Source organism: Phocoena phocoena, chromosome 10 (assembly GCF_963924675.1).
Source record: "Phocoena phocoena chromosome 10, mPhoPho1.1, whole genome shotgun sequence".
NCBI classification, from domain to species: Eukaryota; Metazoa; Chordata; class Mammalia; order Artiodactyla; family Phocoenidae; genus Phocoena; species Phocoena phocoena.
In genome coordinates, this window is record NC_089228.1 from 30,870,830 (window position 1) to 30,888,682 (window position 17,853).

At 47.7% G+C, this 17,853-nt stretch overlaps 1 protein-coding gene across 1 annotated transcript in view; it reads left to right on the forward strand.

The window, feature by feature from the left end:
- The first annotated feature begins 4,870 nt into the window (after positions 1-4,870).
- The window catches only part of ACOX2 (acyl-CoA oxidase 2), a 33,515-nt gene continuing 20,532 nt past the window's right edge, over positions 4,871-17,853 (forward strand). Inside the window, exons 1-8 of the mRNA XM_065884991.1 lie at positions 4,871-5,047; positions 5,475-5,637; positions 5,848-5,999; positions 6,419-6,526; positions 8,659-8,778; positions 9,102-9,217; positions 9,899-10,071; positions 12,109-12,271. Coding sequence (XP_065741063.1) covers positions 4,888-5,047; positions 5,475-5,637; positions 5,848-5,999; positions 6,419-6,526; positions 8,659-8,778; positions 9,102-9,217; positions 9,899-10,071; positions 12,109-12,271 — 1,155 coding nt within the window. The 5' untranslated portion in view covers positions 4,871-4,887. The remainder of the gene's footprint in view (positions 5,048-5,474; positions 5,638-5,847; positions 6,000-6,418; positions 6,527-8,658; positions 8,779-9,101; positions 9,218-9,898; positions 10,072-12,108; positions 12,272-17,853) is intronic.

A 17,853-nucleotide genomic window follows, 5' to 3' on the forward strand; every position in this document is an offset into this window, starting at 1 on the left:
AGATACATGCACCCCAGTGTTCATAGCAGCACTATTTACAATAGCCAAGACAAGGAAGCAACCTAGATGTCCCTTGACAGATGAGTGGATAAAGAGGGTGTGGTATATATATACAATGGAATATTACTCAGCCTTAAAAAGTAATGAAATAATGCCATTTGCAGCAACATGGATGGACCTAGAGATTATCATACTAAGTGAAGTCAGAAAGAGAAAGACAAATATCATGTGATATCACTTATATGTGGAAACTAAAAAAAAAAATGATACAAACGAACTTATTTACAAAACAGAAACAGACTCACACACATAGAAGACAAACTTATGGTTACCAAAGGGGAAAGAGGGGGAGGGATAAATTAGGAGTATGGGATTAACATAAACACACTACTATATATGAAATAGATAACCAACAAGTGCTGACTGTATAGCACAGGGAACTATATTCAATATTTTTAATAATCTATAACGGAAAAGAATCTGAAAAAGAATAGATTTTTATATATATATACACACACACACATACATATATATGGATAACTGAATCACTTTGCTGTAACCTGAAACTAACACAACATTGTAAATCAACTATACTTCAATTAAAACAGTGAATAAATAAAGGAAAAAAATTCAAGCAGAAAAGAGTCAATACCAAATAAAAACAAAAAAGGGCCAAAATTCCAGAGTCCTTCCCCAAGCATGGCCACGCCCTTGGGATAGAGAATCCTGATGGCTCCTGCCAACCTCTGTTTATTCATTCATCCACCAAATACTTGCTGAGCGCCTACCCCGGGCCAGGCCCTAGGCTGGGGCTGGGGCTGGGACCGCATTGGTGACCAAGAACAACACAGTTCTTGCTTTCACCAGTGATTTAGACAAAAACCAATAATTAAAGAAAAAAATAGCCACCACTGTTGTGGGCATACCAAGGGTGTGTTGTCTCTTTCTACCACAACTTGTGACACCAAACGTGTAGTCTTCCCACTCCAGCAACAAGCAAGTCTCTGATTCCCCAACACTGATGTCCAACATTCAATCCTGACACTAAGTCTTGGAGTTAGCGCAGACCCCCACAGGTTTAGGACTCAGTCCTACAAGACTCCCCCAACTTCAGACAACAATTGCAAATCTCAGTACTTCTGACCTACCAGCTATAAATTCAGGGGTTCCCATAACCCCCGCCCCGGCCTCAATAATTTGCCAGAATGACTCACAGAACTCAGGGAAGCACTTTACTTGCATTTGCCGGTTTACTAGAAAGGACACAACTCAGGAACAGCCATTGGGAGGGATGCATAGGACAAGATATGGCTGGGAGGCCACCCTCCTAGCACCTCTATGTGTTCACCAACTCAGAAGCTCCCCAAACCCCACTGTTTAGGGATTTTTATCGAGGCTTCATTATGTAGGTATAATTGATTAAATCATTGACCACTGGTGATTAACTCAATCTCCAGCATCTCTCCTTCCCCGGAGGCTGGGGGAGGGGGAGTGGGGAGAACTGAAAGTTCCAACCCTCGAATTAAGGCTTGGTCCTCCTGGCAACAAGCCCCCATCTCGAAGCTATGTGTGGGCCCCCCAGCCACAGACAAAAAAGACAGTCTTATCACTCAGCAGATTACAAGGATTTTTTTAGAAGCTCTGTGCCAGGAACCAGGGACAAAGACCAAATCTATACATTTTATTATACCATAAAGTGCAAAAGTTTGGAGCTAAGAAAGCAAGGCCAGGAGCTTCTAATCCAGACTGGGGTGACTTCCCAAAAGAGTGAGACATTATAGTGAGACAAAAAGACACAGGAGCTGGACAGGTAAAGCGGGAAGGCCCTGGGGACTTCGGTAGCAGGAAGAGAGGGCAAGAAGGTTTTAAGTTCAAAAAAGTTCTAAGTTCATTAGAAGTGGCTGTGAGTATCCCGCTAGGTTTTCCTGCCCATTCCTACTGTGATGATCTGTCTCTCCAGCAGCCCCCCTGACCCCAGCCTGGAAGGTTCCCAAGGGCAGGGGACTAGTATAGCTTTGTTTTCTGTGGTTTGGGCTTCCTGCTGTGCCCCAGTGCTTAGATCACTGTGGACGTTCAAAAATAAATATTGACGCGTAACCAAATCAGCGCATCTTGTGCGACCCAAACCCTCACACACCTGCCCACAGAACTCTCACCAGCACCCTGCCACACAGAGCGGGAAATTCTACCATTAAACATCACTCCTGGGAATTAAGAAATTCTCTTATGGGGAGCTAAGAAAACAGTAATACTCTCAAGTTACAAATGCTTGGGGCTTTACAGTTTATCAAGAGCTTTCCTTCATACCCTGTGAGTTATAGTTAAGGCAAGGGAAGCTTAGAGAGGGGAAGTAACTCAGTCATACCTCCAGGATCTGAACCCAGGTCTCTGGACTCCGGGTAGAGGCCTGCGGTGTTTCTTTCTGCAGAGTGAATGTGTGTGCATCTGACCAGCACCAGGCTCTGGGAGGCGGGCCGGACAGGCAGGGAGAGAAAGGGAGAGACAGAGGCTCGGTACCTGGCACTCACTAAGCTGCTCAGCCAGCCTCGTGCTGAGCTATCTATCCTGCTTCACACCCTCCTAGCAATCTCCCAGGGTAGCCCCCGACCAGGAACAGCACGGTCACAACCACCAGAGGGAGGCAGGAGGACAGGAGAGTACACGCAATGAGCTCAACCAGGGAGAGCTGGGAGCCGAGGGCTTGCCAGGCCGCGCCTTCAGTCTTCTGTGGTCCAGCCCCTCCAGGGGAGGAGAAAGGGGCCGGGCCACCCGTGAGAGGCCTAGGCCTGCAGCTAGAGGCCAGGCCAGGCCGACTGTGCAGACACAGGACAGAGGTGAGTCAGGTGAACCAGGCCATGGGGCCCGGGAGGGACTGGGAGACTCCTGAGGACTGCACCCTCCCCGCAACTCCTACTGACTCTGAGAGCTGCTTTCTTCCATTTGACCCCTACTTCCTAGACGCTACCTGTGAGCCGGGCCCTGTGCTAAGTGTGAGAGCCACAGCACGAATGTGACAAAGATCCTGGCCCTCTTGGAGTTTACCTTTAAGTAGGTAGAGACAGCAATAAACAAAAACATAGCAAAGGAGCAAATTATGTTATGATAAGTGAAAAGAGAAAAGCTAGAGCAGAGTGAGGGAGACTGGGAATGCTGGGGGAAGGGGCTCGGGATTTTAAACAGGGTGGTCAGGTGGGCCTCACTGAGAAGGTGGCACTGATGAAGGACTTGCAGAGGTAGTGAGGGAGCCATGGGCACATCGGGGAAGGAGTGTTCCAGGCAGAGCACACAGCCCTGGCCTCTAGAGGCTGGAGGGTGAGGGGCGAGGCCTGGGTGTTGGAGCACAGCAAGGACGCGGCGGCAGTTAGAGCGCAGGAGGAAGACGCAGGGAGAGAGGAGACAGGCTAGAAGGCCCTGCAGGGATCCAGGGGGCAGCTGACGGGGGCGCTCCTTGAATGTGCCAGGCCCTTTGTCAGCATCCCACAGCCCTGTTGCCCACTTAGGGGTGTCGGTTTGTAAGCCTGTGGATGAATCCCATGTGTTATTGTACGTGTGGCTGCGTGACCTTACAAAGTCTCCTCTCTTCCCGAGGCTCCTGTCCTCTCTATAAAATACTTGTAACGACAGCAGTGTATCTGCAGGGTTGTGGTAGAGAAGAACAGGAATCAAAATAGTGGCCACCTGCAGGCTCTTGGGACCCCACAAAAGCAGAGCTGGCCTCCCCAGGCACTCACTGCCTTGGGACAGGGACATTCGAGTGAATGAGGAATTGCTCCTATTGTCCACTCTAATAGCACCCAGTGGGGGCACTGAAGGGCTGCTCGGTTCTCCCAGGGGGCACTGCCATCGGGAAGGTTTCTTAGAGGAGGTGGCCCTGGAGGCTGGGGCTCACTAGGAACACCAGGGGAAACAGCGGGGGCAAAGGGCAGGAGGAGAGGGAGAAGAGGCCTGGGTAGGCGGAGTGGGTGGATACGGGGCAAGGGGCAAGAGGTGGTGAGATGGCAGAGGGCATGGACTCCATACAACAAACAGCCGGCCCCAAGGACCAGACTCCCAGCAGGGTACGAGGTAAACAACGTGACTGCAGTTTAGGAGCTCACCCTGGCAGCCAGAAGAGCAGAGGAGAGGCACTGAGGCCAGGTGAGCGACGAAGGTGGCCGAGGTGGTAGCCAAGGGAATGGATGGAACAAATGCATCTGAGAGACTCGAGAAGTAGAAAGGACTATACCTGCTGGTCGCTGGGCTGTGGGGAAACAGGGGCTCTGAGAGGCTGAGGGTTTGCTGTGAAGGACACAGGGCCCACCGTGGCTGTGGAGGACACACAGGGGTCCCGGAGGAACATGGCACAGGCAAGGGCAAGCTTCCTCCCCTCAGCTCCGCAGTACCCCTCAAGGCTCACGGAAATGGGCCAAACGAGCCTGGGACTTAGCCCCCTAGGTGCGGCTGTAGCATGGACAGAGCATGTGTTCTGTGGTCGGACCCGGTCCAACTCCTGGCCAGCAGTAGCTGTGCAGCTAGAGGCCATGCACTTAACCTCTCTAACATGAATTTCTTCGTACGTGACCTTCATTGACTTTATGTGAGAATTTCCCCCAGGCAATCAGACCCTGTCCAAATCTTGGCTAGAACGCACTGAACTACTGTTTACTGAGCAGTTACTGCATACAGTCCTGGACAGTGCCTGGTACACAGCCAAGGGCCACAGGGGAGAGTGCGGGGGTGGAGTGGCACACGAGCATTTAAGGGAGGTTGCTTTCCTCCAAAGCAGGCCTCAGCTGACACTCAGCCCTGGGCAGTTCCTCCTGCACACAGGTTCGTAGCACAGCCCAAGGCTCAGAGCACCCAGGCCACAAGTCTCTCTTCTCAGACACCAGGCAGACCCGGGCTAGGATGGGCAGTCCAGTGCACCGAGTGTCAATGGGGGACACCTGGAGCAGGCAAGTGCACCCTGACATAGAGAGCGAGAGGCATATGCAGTCCTTCTGCGTGGAAGAGCTCACCAACATCCTTGATGGAGGGGCCCAGAACACTGCACTCCGGAGGAAAGTCGGTAAGAGAAGGCTGGGGAATGGAGCATCTGCTTCGTGCCCATATGCTTTTCTTGGAAGAAGAGTCCCTCAATAGCAGTCCCACCTTCAAATAACAAACTCTGCTCCCAAAATTCCACTATTAGAGATTCATTCTTTTGGACTATGAAGGCATCTCTAACATGTCAATATTTCCTGAGCCCCTCTGAGGGATAGAAGAGTCCTAGGCAGCAGAAGACCTGGATAGAGTCCTTATTCTTCCACTGCATAGCTTTGTAACCTTGGGCATGTCACTTTGCCACCTCTGGACCTCATTCATTGCATCTGTAAAATGACAGCAATGTCTGACTTCCTTTCCACATCCATGAGGCAAGTGGATGGGAAGATTTGAAGGTACCAGGAACCTCACCCAGGACTCTAAGCCCTCTCTCTGTTCTCTGTCCCTGACAGAAAGCATCATTCACAGTGACCCAGAGCTTAGCCTGAAGGATAATTATTTCATGACCCAGAATGAACGTTATGAAGCCGCCATTAAGAAGAAATTCCACATCCAGATGTTAGCACAGCGCCTGGGCTGGTCTGAAGACAGTCGTGAATTATATTACGCTAACAGGTGCTCACACCCAGGTCAACCCCACCAGAGAGGAATTCACCTGGGACCCCCCAGAAAACCCAGCCCATGAGCTATTTTCCCCAACAAAGGTACTACCTGTTGGGAAAGAAGGATATCAGGTGTCCCTTCCCTCCTGCACCCTGCCAGCCTGAGGGTACTGGGGCCCTTGTCTCCAATGGGCTGTTCAACCACTGCGTCTCTCCCCTGCAGAAGCCTTTCTGGAGATCTGGGCTTAGCGTTACAATTCGTCTTCCAGAAAGCGCTCAGGAGCCTGGGCTCAGAGGAGCAGATTGCCAAGTGGGATCCACTCTGCAACAAGTTACAGATCCTTGCGACATACGCCCAGACAGAACTGGGGCACGGTGAGCCAGGGCTGCTGGGTGCTGTGTACAGGTGTGCACTGCACAGTTCCAGAGGGCCCATTCACATCTCACTAGTCATAGATTTATATATTTAATATGAAGATGTTACAGCAGGTGGCAGTTAAAGGTCTTGAGGAGGGGGTGATTTTTTCTAATTTACACGCACATATTGTATGATCTAGTGGTGAGGCAAGGTGTTCCTTCTGGAAATGTCAGCCACCATTCCCTATCATGGGCTGGCCATGTGTCCCCCAAAGAGCCCACTGGTGAAAGGAGAGAAATGCCTGTTGAGTACAGCTGGGAGCTACCCCGACTCCATACTGCACTGATGCCTGGGGGCTCCAGGCCAACCTAGACACTGCGCCCCCGGTGAGATTCCAACCATGGCCCAATGTCTAACTCCCCTCCTTGATGCCCAGGGACATATCTTCAGGGCCTGGAGACTGAAGCCACCTACGATGCAGCCACCCAGGAGTTTGTGGTGCACAGCCCCACGCTGACTGCCATCAAATGGTGGCCTGGGGACCGTGAGTATAGTAACTCTTCATCCCCCCACCCCCCGCCATCTGCCCCCAAGGAGAACAAAGCTGGACCACAGAATAGCACTGACTTTGATGTTCAACAGACCTCAGGTTGATTCCCTGTTCTAGGCTGGTGACCTTGGGCAGGTGAATACGTCTCCCTGAGCCCCAGGTTCTTACGTAGTAAAACAGGTGGGATATGAAGAATTTCATCAGTGAGTGGCTGAGAGGCCGCCAAGGGAACTTTGAAATAGCTGAGGAAACTGACCCAAACTTTGGGGGCTGACGGTCAAGGTCTCTCACATGCACACTTCCCCCACGCCCTCCACACACAGCACTCGCCACAGCCCCTGTTTCTCTCATCTCCCAAATTAATGATTAAGCTTGCCACCAGCCAGCACACAGGGTACAGTCAATGCGAAAAACGTCCCTCCCTTCCCCTGCTCCAGACACTCAGAAGGGCTCAGGCCCATCCCCAGCGCCAATCAAGCCACCGGTGCCACACCACCCCCTGTGGCCACCAGGTGCAGGCCGCACCCACCATGCTTCCCAGAGTCTCAGTGATTTGCCAAGCCCCAAGGAGCAGGGTTCCACCAGGGCCCTCTTCCTCTGATTTGAGAATACATCTCTGAGGATACATCTGTGGCACTTGGGGACACATTAGGTGAACACTTACATGGGAAAAAAAAAATACAAGTGTGAGGAGTCCAACTAAAGCAGAAAGAGAGAGAGGGAGAGGTGAGAGACAAGCAGAGAGGGAGAAAGAGTGAGAGAAGGAGAGAGAAGTGGACAGACAGGCCAGAGAAATAAGAGAGCGATGCTTGGGGCGGGGAGGTGGGGCGTGGTGATCAATGACCACTGACAAAACTGCAGAAAAAAAGAAACCAGCCTTTGAAATCAGGCAGGGTTCAAACCCGGGCTCTGCCCCGTTCAGGCCAGTGACCTTGAGCACATCACTCCGTTCTCTGAGCCTCAGTTGCCTTTTCTGGAAAATGGGACTTCAGCTTACCTGCCCTGCAAAGACCGCAAAGCACCAGCACAGGGGTGGTACCACCTGGATTTTGGTAAATGCTAGCTATCTGTATTCATATTACTAGGCTGATGGCAGAGAGAGTCATTAAGAAGTTTTTGAGGACAGAAAAAAAGCAAGCTTGTTCATTTCACAGTGCCCTTTGCAAGTCGCTGCTAGATTTGTTTGGCTCTTTGGGGGTAGTTCCCCCTCTTTGTGAACAGGGACTTTTTGAGGTCTCAAAGGTGCCCATCTGCTAGGGTGGGCAGCAATGCACACATCTCCCTATGACTTGGGACCCATGTTCTGACCACAGATCCTGACAAACGTACCCCAGCAGCTATGATATAAAAATCCTGTCTCCTTGATTCCAAAGGAAATGACTCAAGAGCACACACTTCAGTCAGAAGACTGTAGTAAGACCAAGTTTTAAAAGATGCAGAGCTTTTCCAGATTGCTCCATTTGGGGTGATTTCATTAAAATCCATAGCCTTTGTCAAGCTTTGCCTTTGGAAGAAAGAGCGGCCAGAGGGCATAGAGCTTTCGTCCCCTCAAGATCTCCATCAGCCTCCTTGAGCCTTCCCTAGCCCATGGGGATCCTGCCTGTGTATCGTAGGGTGGTTCCTATACAAACCTGACGTTTAGACAGAACCCCCCTGTACCTCCAGCCACCAACCCAATGCATTCCAGAGCCAGACACTCACATTAAAGCTCTCTGGATGGTTCCAGTCATTTCCAAGGACGAGTAAAGGCCTTATGAATCAAGGGGTATCCTGACCAAGCACCCCTTGGCTGCCCTGGATGCTACCACCTCCGCTGCCTGGCCCCAACAAGCCAGTCCAGTCCTCAAGCTTCTGAGCAGGCTGTTCCCTCTGCCTTGCATACCCTGTCCTGTGCGGCTCCCCTAGAAAACACCCTTTGTCCTCCTCGTGCATCCTCCCCTGACCCACACCCTCCAAGGTAGTTCAAACAAAGCCCCATTCCAGCCTCACAGAGTGTCCTGCCCTTCCCACACCACCACACTGGTCCTCACAGACTAGGCCCACACCCAGGGTCCTGATGGGGAAGGTTAGCCTGCCTGCTCTGTACATCAGGGATCATGCTGGTCTTCTCACCTCTCTACCCTCAGTGGGACGGTCGGCCACCCATGCCCTGGTCCAGGCCCAGCTGATCTGCTCAGGAGCCCAGCAGGGCATGCATGCCTTTATTGTGCCCATCCGGAGTCTCGAGGACCACAGCCCACTGCCAGGTAAGCTCATGCTGCTTCCTCCAGGACCCCGCCAGGAGACCCCACCAGGCCTCCCTGTCCTGGGGGCCCCAGAGGTCCATGGGAGAAACTGGGGCATGTCTCCCTTGGGCAGGGAGGGGTCCAGTTGTACAGGCCTGGCGCTAACTGGCTTGATGACTATGAGCAAGGTTCAGCACCTGACCTCAGCTTGGTCACCTGCAAACAGGTATGATAACCCCAATGTCACAGGCTGCTGACAGGCTCAGATGAGCTGGAATGTGGGTGTTGGTACCTAACACACAAGCACTCAACTGATGGACATTCCTACCTCTGTCTCCTCCTAGGAATCACCGTTGGAGACATTGGGCCCAAGATGGACTTTGACCACTCGGATAATGGCTTCCTGCAACTGGACCATGTGCGCATCCCCAGGGAGAACATGCTGAGCCGCTTCGCACAGGTGGGGTCCCGGGGAGGCTGCAAGCCTGCACTGCCTGGAGAGGGGACAGAGGCACCCTGTAGACTGCTGCTGCCTCCGGGCCCTTCTCTATAGAGCTGAGTTTGGGGCACCCCTCCCAGAGAGGCTCTGGTGTCCCACAGACCTGAGTAAAACCCCAGCTTAGGAGCTTTGTGATTTGGGGCCAGTCACTTGGCCTCTCTGAACCTCAGAGTTCTCATGGGTAAACGCTCACCTCATGGGGTGGCAGCGCAATCGTGGGGTAGGGTGGCAAGGCAACCTGAGGAAAAGAGCAACGGGCTAAGGATGATGTGCATATCTACCTACAGCGCAGCCCGGACACAGCCAAGTGCTGGAGGAAGTTCTGGAGGTCTCCATTTTGCCAGGCATTTCCATGGGAGTGTGGGGAGCTGTGGATTGTGGGGAGGTCTGGGGTGTCACAGGAGAGGAGCAGTGAACCAAGACACTTGGGCAGTGGCTATTTAGCAACAAGCACAGGAGCGTTTCAGTTTTAAGAATCAGCGTGGCCACACCAGCACATTCTGGCTGGCGGCTGGCTGTGCCTATCCCGGGTGAGCAGTTTGAGGACCGTGGTGCTTTCAGGGCATGGAGGACCACAGTTCTGGGTGTGGGGAAGGCTGGGGAGCCCTGGCTCAGACCCACTGCCTGTCCTTGGTCTACCAGGTCTTGCCAGATGGTACCTACATCAAGCTCGGAACAGCAAAGAGCAACTACCTCAGCATGGTGGTGGTGCGGGTGGACATGCTGTCAAACGAGGTCATACCACTGCTGCAGAAGGCCTGTGTCATTGCCATCCGCTACTCGGTCATACGCCACCAATCCCGGCTCCGGCCCAGGCAAGCGGCGCCCAGATGAGCCACCGCAGCCCGGGCTACCTCGATCCCACAGTGCCTACCCCCTGACACCAACCCTCCGCCACAGTGGGGTGCTGGGAGCACACGTTACCCCCCCCCCTTGCACACACATTCGCCTGGACCTGGCCCATCTGGTCTGTGGGGTCTCTATCTGGCTCTCTCTAATCCAGGCTGACCAGCTGGCCCAACCTATGTCTGTCAGTGTCTGGCCCCATCAGGTTCTGTGTGATCTTGTGTCTCTGGCCCTGTACCACCAGATCTGACTCAGTCTGTCCAACAAACTCAGACTGTTTCAATCCAGTTGGGTATGGCTGTGACTGGCTGAGTGTATCTGGATCGGCTGGGCACCAAGCTGTGGGTGAATGGGGCTCCCGAGATTGTTCTGTCAGGTGTGAGTGACTGTGTCTGGAAAAACCCGGCTGTCACGTCAGACTATTTGGCTGCAGTTGGTTCTGTCTGGTTGTGACTGCCAACATCTGACCATGGTACGTCCACGTCTGCGCCCATTTTGTTGTATGTGGTTCTGTCTGGCTAATAGGTCTACTCCATGGCACCAAAGGGCTCACTGTACCCTCTGCTTTGATGTGAGTATGTGTACGCACGCATGTGCACATACACACACACAAGGTTATCAGATTCGGCAAATAAAAGTACAGGGCTGCCAGTTACATTTCAACTTTAGGTAAACAAATAATTTTTTAGGATAAATATGTCCCAAATGGGCACATACCCAGGATGCAGCAAACTGGAGCCTGGGCATATGGGGCCGCAGCATGAGCACAGGCAGAGAGGGTGGGGCTGGACACAGCATAACTGACCGAACTCATGGAGCAGAGACGAGCTTTAACCTGGCAGTTCTCGCCCCAACTACAGTAAGCGCCCCTTGGCAAGTCCTTTGCCCTCTCTGGGCCTATCTTCTCACTTGCAAAGGAAAGAGTGAGGTTACCAGGACTGGAACTTGAGGATGTCTGGCTCAAGAGGCCGGTGGTGTTCCACACCATGGGCTCAAGGATCCAGAGTTCTCTAACGCAAAACGGGCTGAGGGTCGAACACCAGGCAGACCCGGTGCCACCCTCAGCTCCGCCACTTCTGGGAGCTTAGATTAGCCACCCCACCTCTTTGTCCCTCAGCTTCCTCGTCAACTAAATGGGCGTGACAAAAACGCTCTTCCAGGGTGGTGTTAGGGCTGAAACGCAGTGAAGCATGCCAGGCCCTCAGCCTAGGGTCCTTTACTGGCAAACCCAAATCACCCTCAGCCAGCCTGGCTTCAGAATCCCGGGCTGAGGGAGTCTTCTCTGGGGGACAGGGGAGCTGGGAAGGAGGTACTGCCAATGATATCCTGTCGGAGCCCAGTCTTCTGGGTTGCATAAGACTGGGATGGTTATAATAGTACATGTCCAGGCGAGGGGCTGCTGGCCCAGAGAAGAGACACCAGGTTTCTCCCCATCAGCCACAGGAGGCGTCTCACATTCACATCAACCCACTAATAGTTACCGAAGGCCCCTAATGTTGAACAGAGTCTCCAGCACTGAGAACACAGCAACGGACAAGGCGGGTGCAATCCCTACCTCGGAATTCCATCCAACCCAAGTTCACATCCTCAGAGTTATCAATTAGGTTCCACATATTTCCCAGCTCACAGCACATGCACCTGGACAGTGAAAGGTCAAGGTTCAAATAATCAGGGCTTCAGGGCCACAACCCCTCACCCAAAATCCTTGAGGCCAGATCTGTTGGAATTCAGAACTTTCCAGATTTTTAGCAGGTTAATACGGTGTGTATACTGTAAACCTCCACAAGGGGCAGCACCCATAAGCGGACATGTTAATATTTCTACAGTGAAATGTGTGGATATTCATGTTAGATGGAATTTTAAGATTATTACTAGCGTCACGTCAGTCTACGTCAAATTTTGCGGTGAGCTATAAAAAACTGTCCGTTTTTAAGGCTTTTATGGCATTGGGGATATGGGAAGATGGATGTGGCAGGTAGCAAATCTTCTGCTTTTCTTCCCCTCAGTGACCCAGAGGCAAAAGTCCTGGACTACCAGACGCAGCAGCAGAAACTCTTTCCTCCGCTGGCCAAGGCCTATGCATTCCATTTCGTGGCAAAGAGCCTCTTGGAATTCTTCCATCGCTCCTACAGTTCCATTTTGGACAGAGACTTCAGACTCCTGCCTGAGGTATACCTGCTTTCTCTGGGAGGGAGGAGCTGGGACCATGGCTGAAATGGTCCTCCCACTGGGAAGCAGCCCCAATCCTGCCCCCATGGGCTCTTTCCACTTTCTCCCTCTGCAGACTTCCAACATCCCAGGTGAACTGTACCCTGACATATAAATCCACCTACATCTGGCCCCCAGGAAGCTCCAAACATGTTAGAGGAAATGATCGCAGATAGTGTATAGAACACAGGTGCACAATCCCTGGTGTGTTTTTTTGTTTTTATAAATTTATTTATTTTTGGCTGTGTTGGGTCTTCGTTGCCGCGCGCAGCCTTTCTCTAGTTGCGGCGAGCGGGGGCTACTCTTCCTTGCGGTGCGCGGGATTCTCATTGCAGTGGCTTCTCTTTTTTTTTTTGAATTTTATTTTTTTTTATACAGCAGGGTCTTATTAGTTATCTATTTGATACATATTAGTGTATACATGTCAATCCCAATCTCCCAATTCATCACACCACCCCCAACCCCGCTTTCCCCCCTTGGTGTTTGTTCTCTACATCTGTGTCTCTATTTCTGCCTTGTAAATGGGTGCATCTGTACCATTTTTCTAGGTTCCACATATATGCATTCATATACGATATTTGTTTTTCTCCTTCTGACTTACTTCACTCTGTATGACAGTCTCTAGGTCCATCCACCTCACTACAAATAACTCAGTTTTGTACCTTTTTATGGCTAATATTCCATTGTATATATGTACCATATCTTCTTTATCCATTCGTCTGACAATGGGCATTTATGTTGGTTCCATGTCCTGGCTATTATAAATAGTGCTGCAATGAACATTAGAATGCATTTGTCTTTTTGAATTATGGTTTTCTCTGGGTATGCCCAGAAGTGGGATTGCTGGGTCATATGGTAATTCTATTTTTAGTTTTTTAAGGAACCTCCATACTATTCTCCATAGTGGCTGTATCAATTTACATTCCTACCAACAGTGCAAGAGGGTTCCCTTTTCTCCACACCCTCTGCAGCATTTATTGTGTGTAGATTTTCTGATGATGCCCATTCTAACTGGTGTGAGCTGATACCTCACTGTAGTTTTGATTTGCATTTCTCTAATAATTAGTGATGTTGAGCAGCTTTTCATGTGCCTCTTGGCCATCTGCATGTCTTCTTTGGAGAAATGACTATTTAGGTCTTCTGCTCACTTTTTGATTGGGTTGTTTGCTTTTTTATATTGAGCTGCATGAGCTGTTTATATATTTTGGAGATTAATCCTTTGTTAATTCATGTGCAAATATCTTCTCCCATTCTGAGGGTTGTCTTTTCATCTTGTTTATAGTTTCCTTTGCTGTGCAAAAGCTTTGAAGTTTCATTAGGTCCCATTTGCTTATTTTTGTTTATATTTCCATTACTCAAGGAGGTGGGTCAAAAAAGATCTTGCTGTGATTTAGGTCAAGAGTGTTATGCCTATGTTTTCCTCTAAGAGTTTTATAATGTCTGGCCTTACATTTAGGTCTTTAATCCATTTTGAGTTTATTTTTGTGTATGGTGTTAAAGAGTGCTCTAATTTCATTCTTTTACATGTAGCTGTCCAGTTTTCCCAGCACCACTTATTGAAGATACTGTCTTTTCTCCATTGTATATCCTTGCCTCCTTTTTCATAGATTAGCTGACCACAGGAGTGTGGTTTTATCGCTGGCCTTTCTATCCTGTTCCATTGATCTATACTTCTGTTTTTGTGTCAGTACTGTATTGTCTTGATTACTGTAGCTCTGTTGTATAGTATGAAATCAGGGAGTCTGATTCCTCCAGCTCCGTTTTTTTCCCTCAAGATTGCTTTGGCTATTCGGGGTCTTTTGTGTCTTCATACAAATTTGAAGATTTTTTGTTCTAGTTCTGTAAAAAATGCCACTGATAATTTGATAGGGATTGCATTGAATCTGTAGATTGCTTTGGGTAGTATAGTCATTTTCACAAAATTGATTCTTCCAAACCAAGAACATGGTATATCTCTCCATCTATTTGTATCATCTTTGATTTCTTTCCTCAGTGTCTTATAGTTTTCTGAGTACAGGTCTTTTACCTCCTTAGGTAGGTTTATTCCTAGGTATTTTATTCTTTCTGTTACAATGGTGAATGGGATTGTTTCCTTAATTTCTCTTGCTGATCCTTCATTGTTTAGTATATAGGAATGCAAGAGATTTCTGTGCATTAATTTTGTATCCTGCAACTTTACCAAATTCATTGATTAGGTCTAGTAGTTTTCTGGTGGCATCTTTAGGATTCTCTATGTATAGTGTCATGTCATATGCAAACAGTGATCCAGTTTTACTTCTTCTTTTCCAATTTGGATTCCGTTTATTTCTTCTTCTCTGATTGCCGTGGCTAAAATTTCCAAAACTATGTTGAATAATAGTGGCGAGAGTGGACATTCTTGTCTTGTTCCTGATCTTAAAGGAAATGCTTTCAGTTTTTCACCACTGAGAATGATTCCTGCTGTGGGTTTGTCATATATGGTCTTTATTATGTGGAGGTAGGTTCCCTCTATGCCCACTTTCTCGAGAGTTTTTATCATAAATGGGTGTGAATTTTGTCAAAAGCTTCTTCTGCATCTATTGAGATGATCATACAGTTGTTATTCTTCAATTTGTTAATATGGTGTATCACATTGATTGATTTGTGTATATTGAAGAATCCTTGCATCCCTGGGATAAATCCCACTTGATCACGGTGTATGATCTTTTTAATGTGTTGTTGGATTCTGTTTGCTACTATTTTGTTGAGGATTTTTGCATCTATATTCATCAGTGATATTGGTCTCTAATTTTCTTTTTTTGTAGAATCTTTGTTTGGTTTTGGTATCAGGGTGATGGGGGACTCATAGAATGAGTTTCGGAGTGTTCCTTCCTCTGAAATTTTTTGGAAGAGTTTGAGAAAGATGGGTGTTAGCTCTTCTCTAAATGTTTGATAGAATTCACCTATGAAGCCATCTGGTCCTGGACTTTTGCTTGTTGGAAGATTTTTAATCACAGTTTCAATTGCATTACTTGTGATTGGTCTGTTATTTTCTATTTCTTCCTGGTTCAGTCTTAGAAGGTTATACCTTCTAGGAATTTGTCCATTTCTTCCAGGTTGTCCATTTTATTGGCATAGAGTTGCTTGTAGTAGTCTCTTTTGATGTGCTGCGGTGTCTGTTGTAACTTCTCCTTCTTCATTTCTAATTTTACTGATTTGAGTCCTCTCCCTCTTTTTCTTGATGAGTCTGGCTAAAGGTTTATCAATTTTATCTTCTCAAAGAACCAGCTTTTAGTTTTATTGGTCTTTGCTATTGTTTTCCTTGTTTCTATTTCATTTATTTCTGCTCTTATCTTTATGTTTCTTTCCTTCTACTAATTTTGGGTTTTCTTTGTTCTTCTTTCTCCAGTTCCTTTAGGTGTAAGGTTAGATTGTTTATTTTGAGATTTTTCTGGTTTCTTGAGGTAGGATTGTATTGCTATAAACTTCCCTCTTAGAACTGCTTTTGCTGCATCCCATAGGTTTTGGATCATCGTGCTTTTGTTGTCATTTGTCTCTAGGTATTTTTTGATTTCCTCTTTGATTTCTTCAGTGATCTCTTGGTTATTTAGTAATGTATTGTTTAGCTTCCACGTGTTTGTGTTTTTTATGGGGTTTTTTCCCTGTAATTTATTTCTAATCCCATAGTGCTGTGGTCAGAGAAGATGCTTGATATGATTTCAATTTTCTTAAACTTACCGAGGCTTGATGTGTGACCCAAGACGTGATCTATCCTGGAGAATGTTCCGTGTACACTTGAGAAGAAAGTGTAATCTGTTGTTTTTGGATGAAATGTCCTATAAATATCAATTAAATTTATCTGGTGTATTGTGTCATTTAAAGCTTGTGTTTCCTTATGAATTTTCTGTTTGGATGATCTGTCCATTGGTGTAAGTGAGGTGTTAAAGTCCCCCACTATGATTGTGTTACTGTCGATTTCCTCTTTTATAGCTGTTAGCAGTTGCCTTATGTATTGAGGTCCTCCTATGTTGGGTGCATATATATTTATAATTGTTGTATCTCCTTCTTGGATTGATCCCTTGATCATTATGTAGTGTCCTTCCTTGTCTCTTGTAACATTCTTTATTTTAAAGTCTATTTTATCTGAAATGAGTATTGCTACTCCAGCTTTCTTTTGATTTCCATTTGCATGGAGTACCTTTTTCCATTCTCTCACTTTCAGTCTGTATGTGTCCCTAGGTCTGAAGTGGGTCTCTTGTAGACAGCATATATATATATATATGGGTCTTGTTTTTGTATCTATTCAGCAAGCTTATGCCTTTTGTTTGGAACATTTAATCCATTTACATTTAAGGTAATTATCGATATGTATGTTCCTATTACCATTTTCTTAATTGTTTTGGGCTTGTTTTTGTAGGTCCTTTTCTTCTTTTGTGTTTTCCACTTAGAGACGTTCCTTTAGCATTTGTTGTAGAGCTGGTTTGGTGGTGCTGAATTCTCTTAGCTTTTGCTTGTCTGTAAAGCTTTTGATTTCTCTATCAAATCTGAATGAGATCCTTGCCTGGTAGAGTAACCTTGGTTGTACATTCTTCCCTTTCATCACTTTAAGTATATCGTGTCACTCCCTTCTGGCTTGTAGGGTTTCTGCTGAGAAATCAGCTTTTAACTTTATGGGAGTTCCCTTGTATGTTATTTGTCATTTTTCCCTTGTTGCTTTTAATAATTTTTCTTTGTCTTTAATTTTTGTAAATTTGATTACTGTGTGTCTTGGCGTGTTTCTCCTTGGGTTTATCCTGCCTGGGACTCTGCACTTCCTGGACTTGGGTGGCTATTTCCTTTCCCATGTTTGGGAAGTTTTCGACTATAATCTCTTCAAATATTTTCTCTGGTCCTTTCTCTCTCTCTTCTCCTTCTGGGACCCCTAAAATGCGAATGTGGTGTGTTTAATGTTGTCCTAGAGGTCTCTTAGGCTGTCTTCATTTCTTTTCATTCTTTCTTCTTTTTTCTGTTCTGTGGCAGTGAATTCTACCATTCTGTCTTCCAGGTCACTTATCTGTTCTTCTGCCTCGGTTATTCTGCTATTGATTCCTTCTAGTGTAGTTTTCATTTCTACAGTTATTGAATTGTTCATCTGTGTTTGTTTGTTCTTTAATTCTTCTAGGTCTTTGTTAAACATTTCTTGCATCTTCTCGATCTTTGCCTCCATTCTTTTTCCGAGGTCCTGGATCATCTTCACTATCATTATTCTGAATTCTTTTTCTGGAAGGTTGCCTGTCTCCACTTCATTTAGTTGTTTTTCTGGGGTTTTATCTTGTTCCTTCATCTGGTACATAGTCCTCTATCTTTCTCTGAAGGTGGTTTTCATTCCACAGGCTGCAGGACTGTAGTTCTTCTTGCTTCTGCTGTCTGCCCTCTGGTGGATGAGGCTATCTAAGAGGCTTATGCAAGCTTCTTGATGGGAGGGACTGGTGGTGGTAGAGCTGGGTGTTGCTCTGGTGGGCAGAGCTCAGTAAAACTTTAATCTGCTTGTCTGCTGATGGGTGGGGCTGAGTTCACTCCCTGTTGGGTGCTTGGCCTGAGATGAT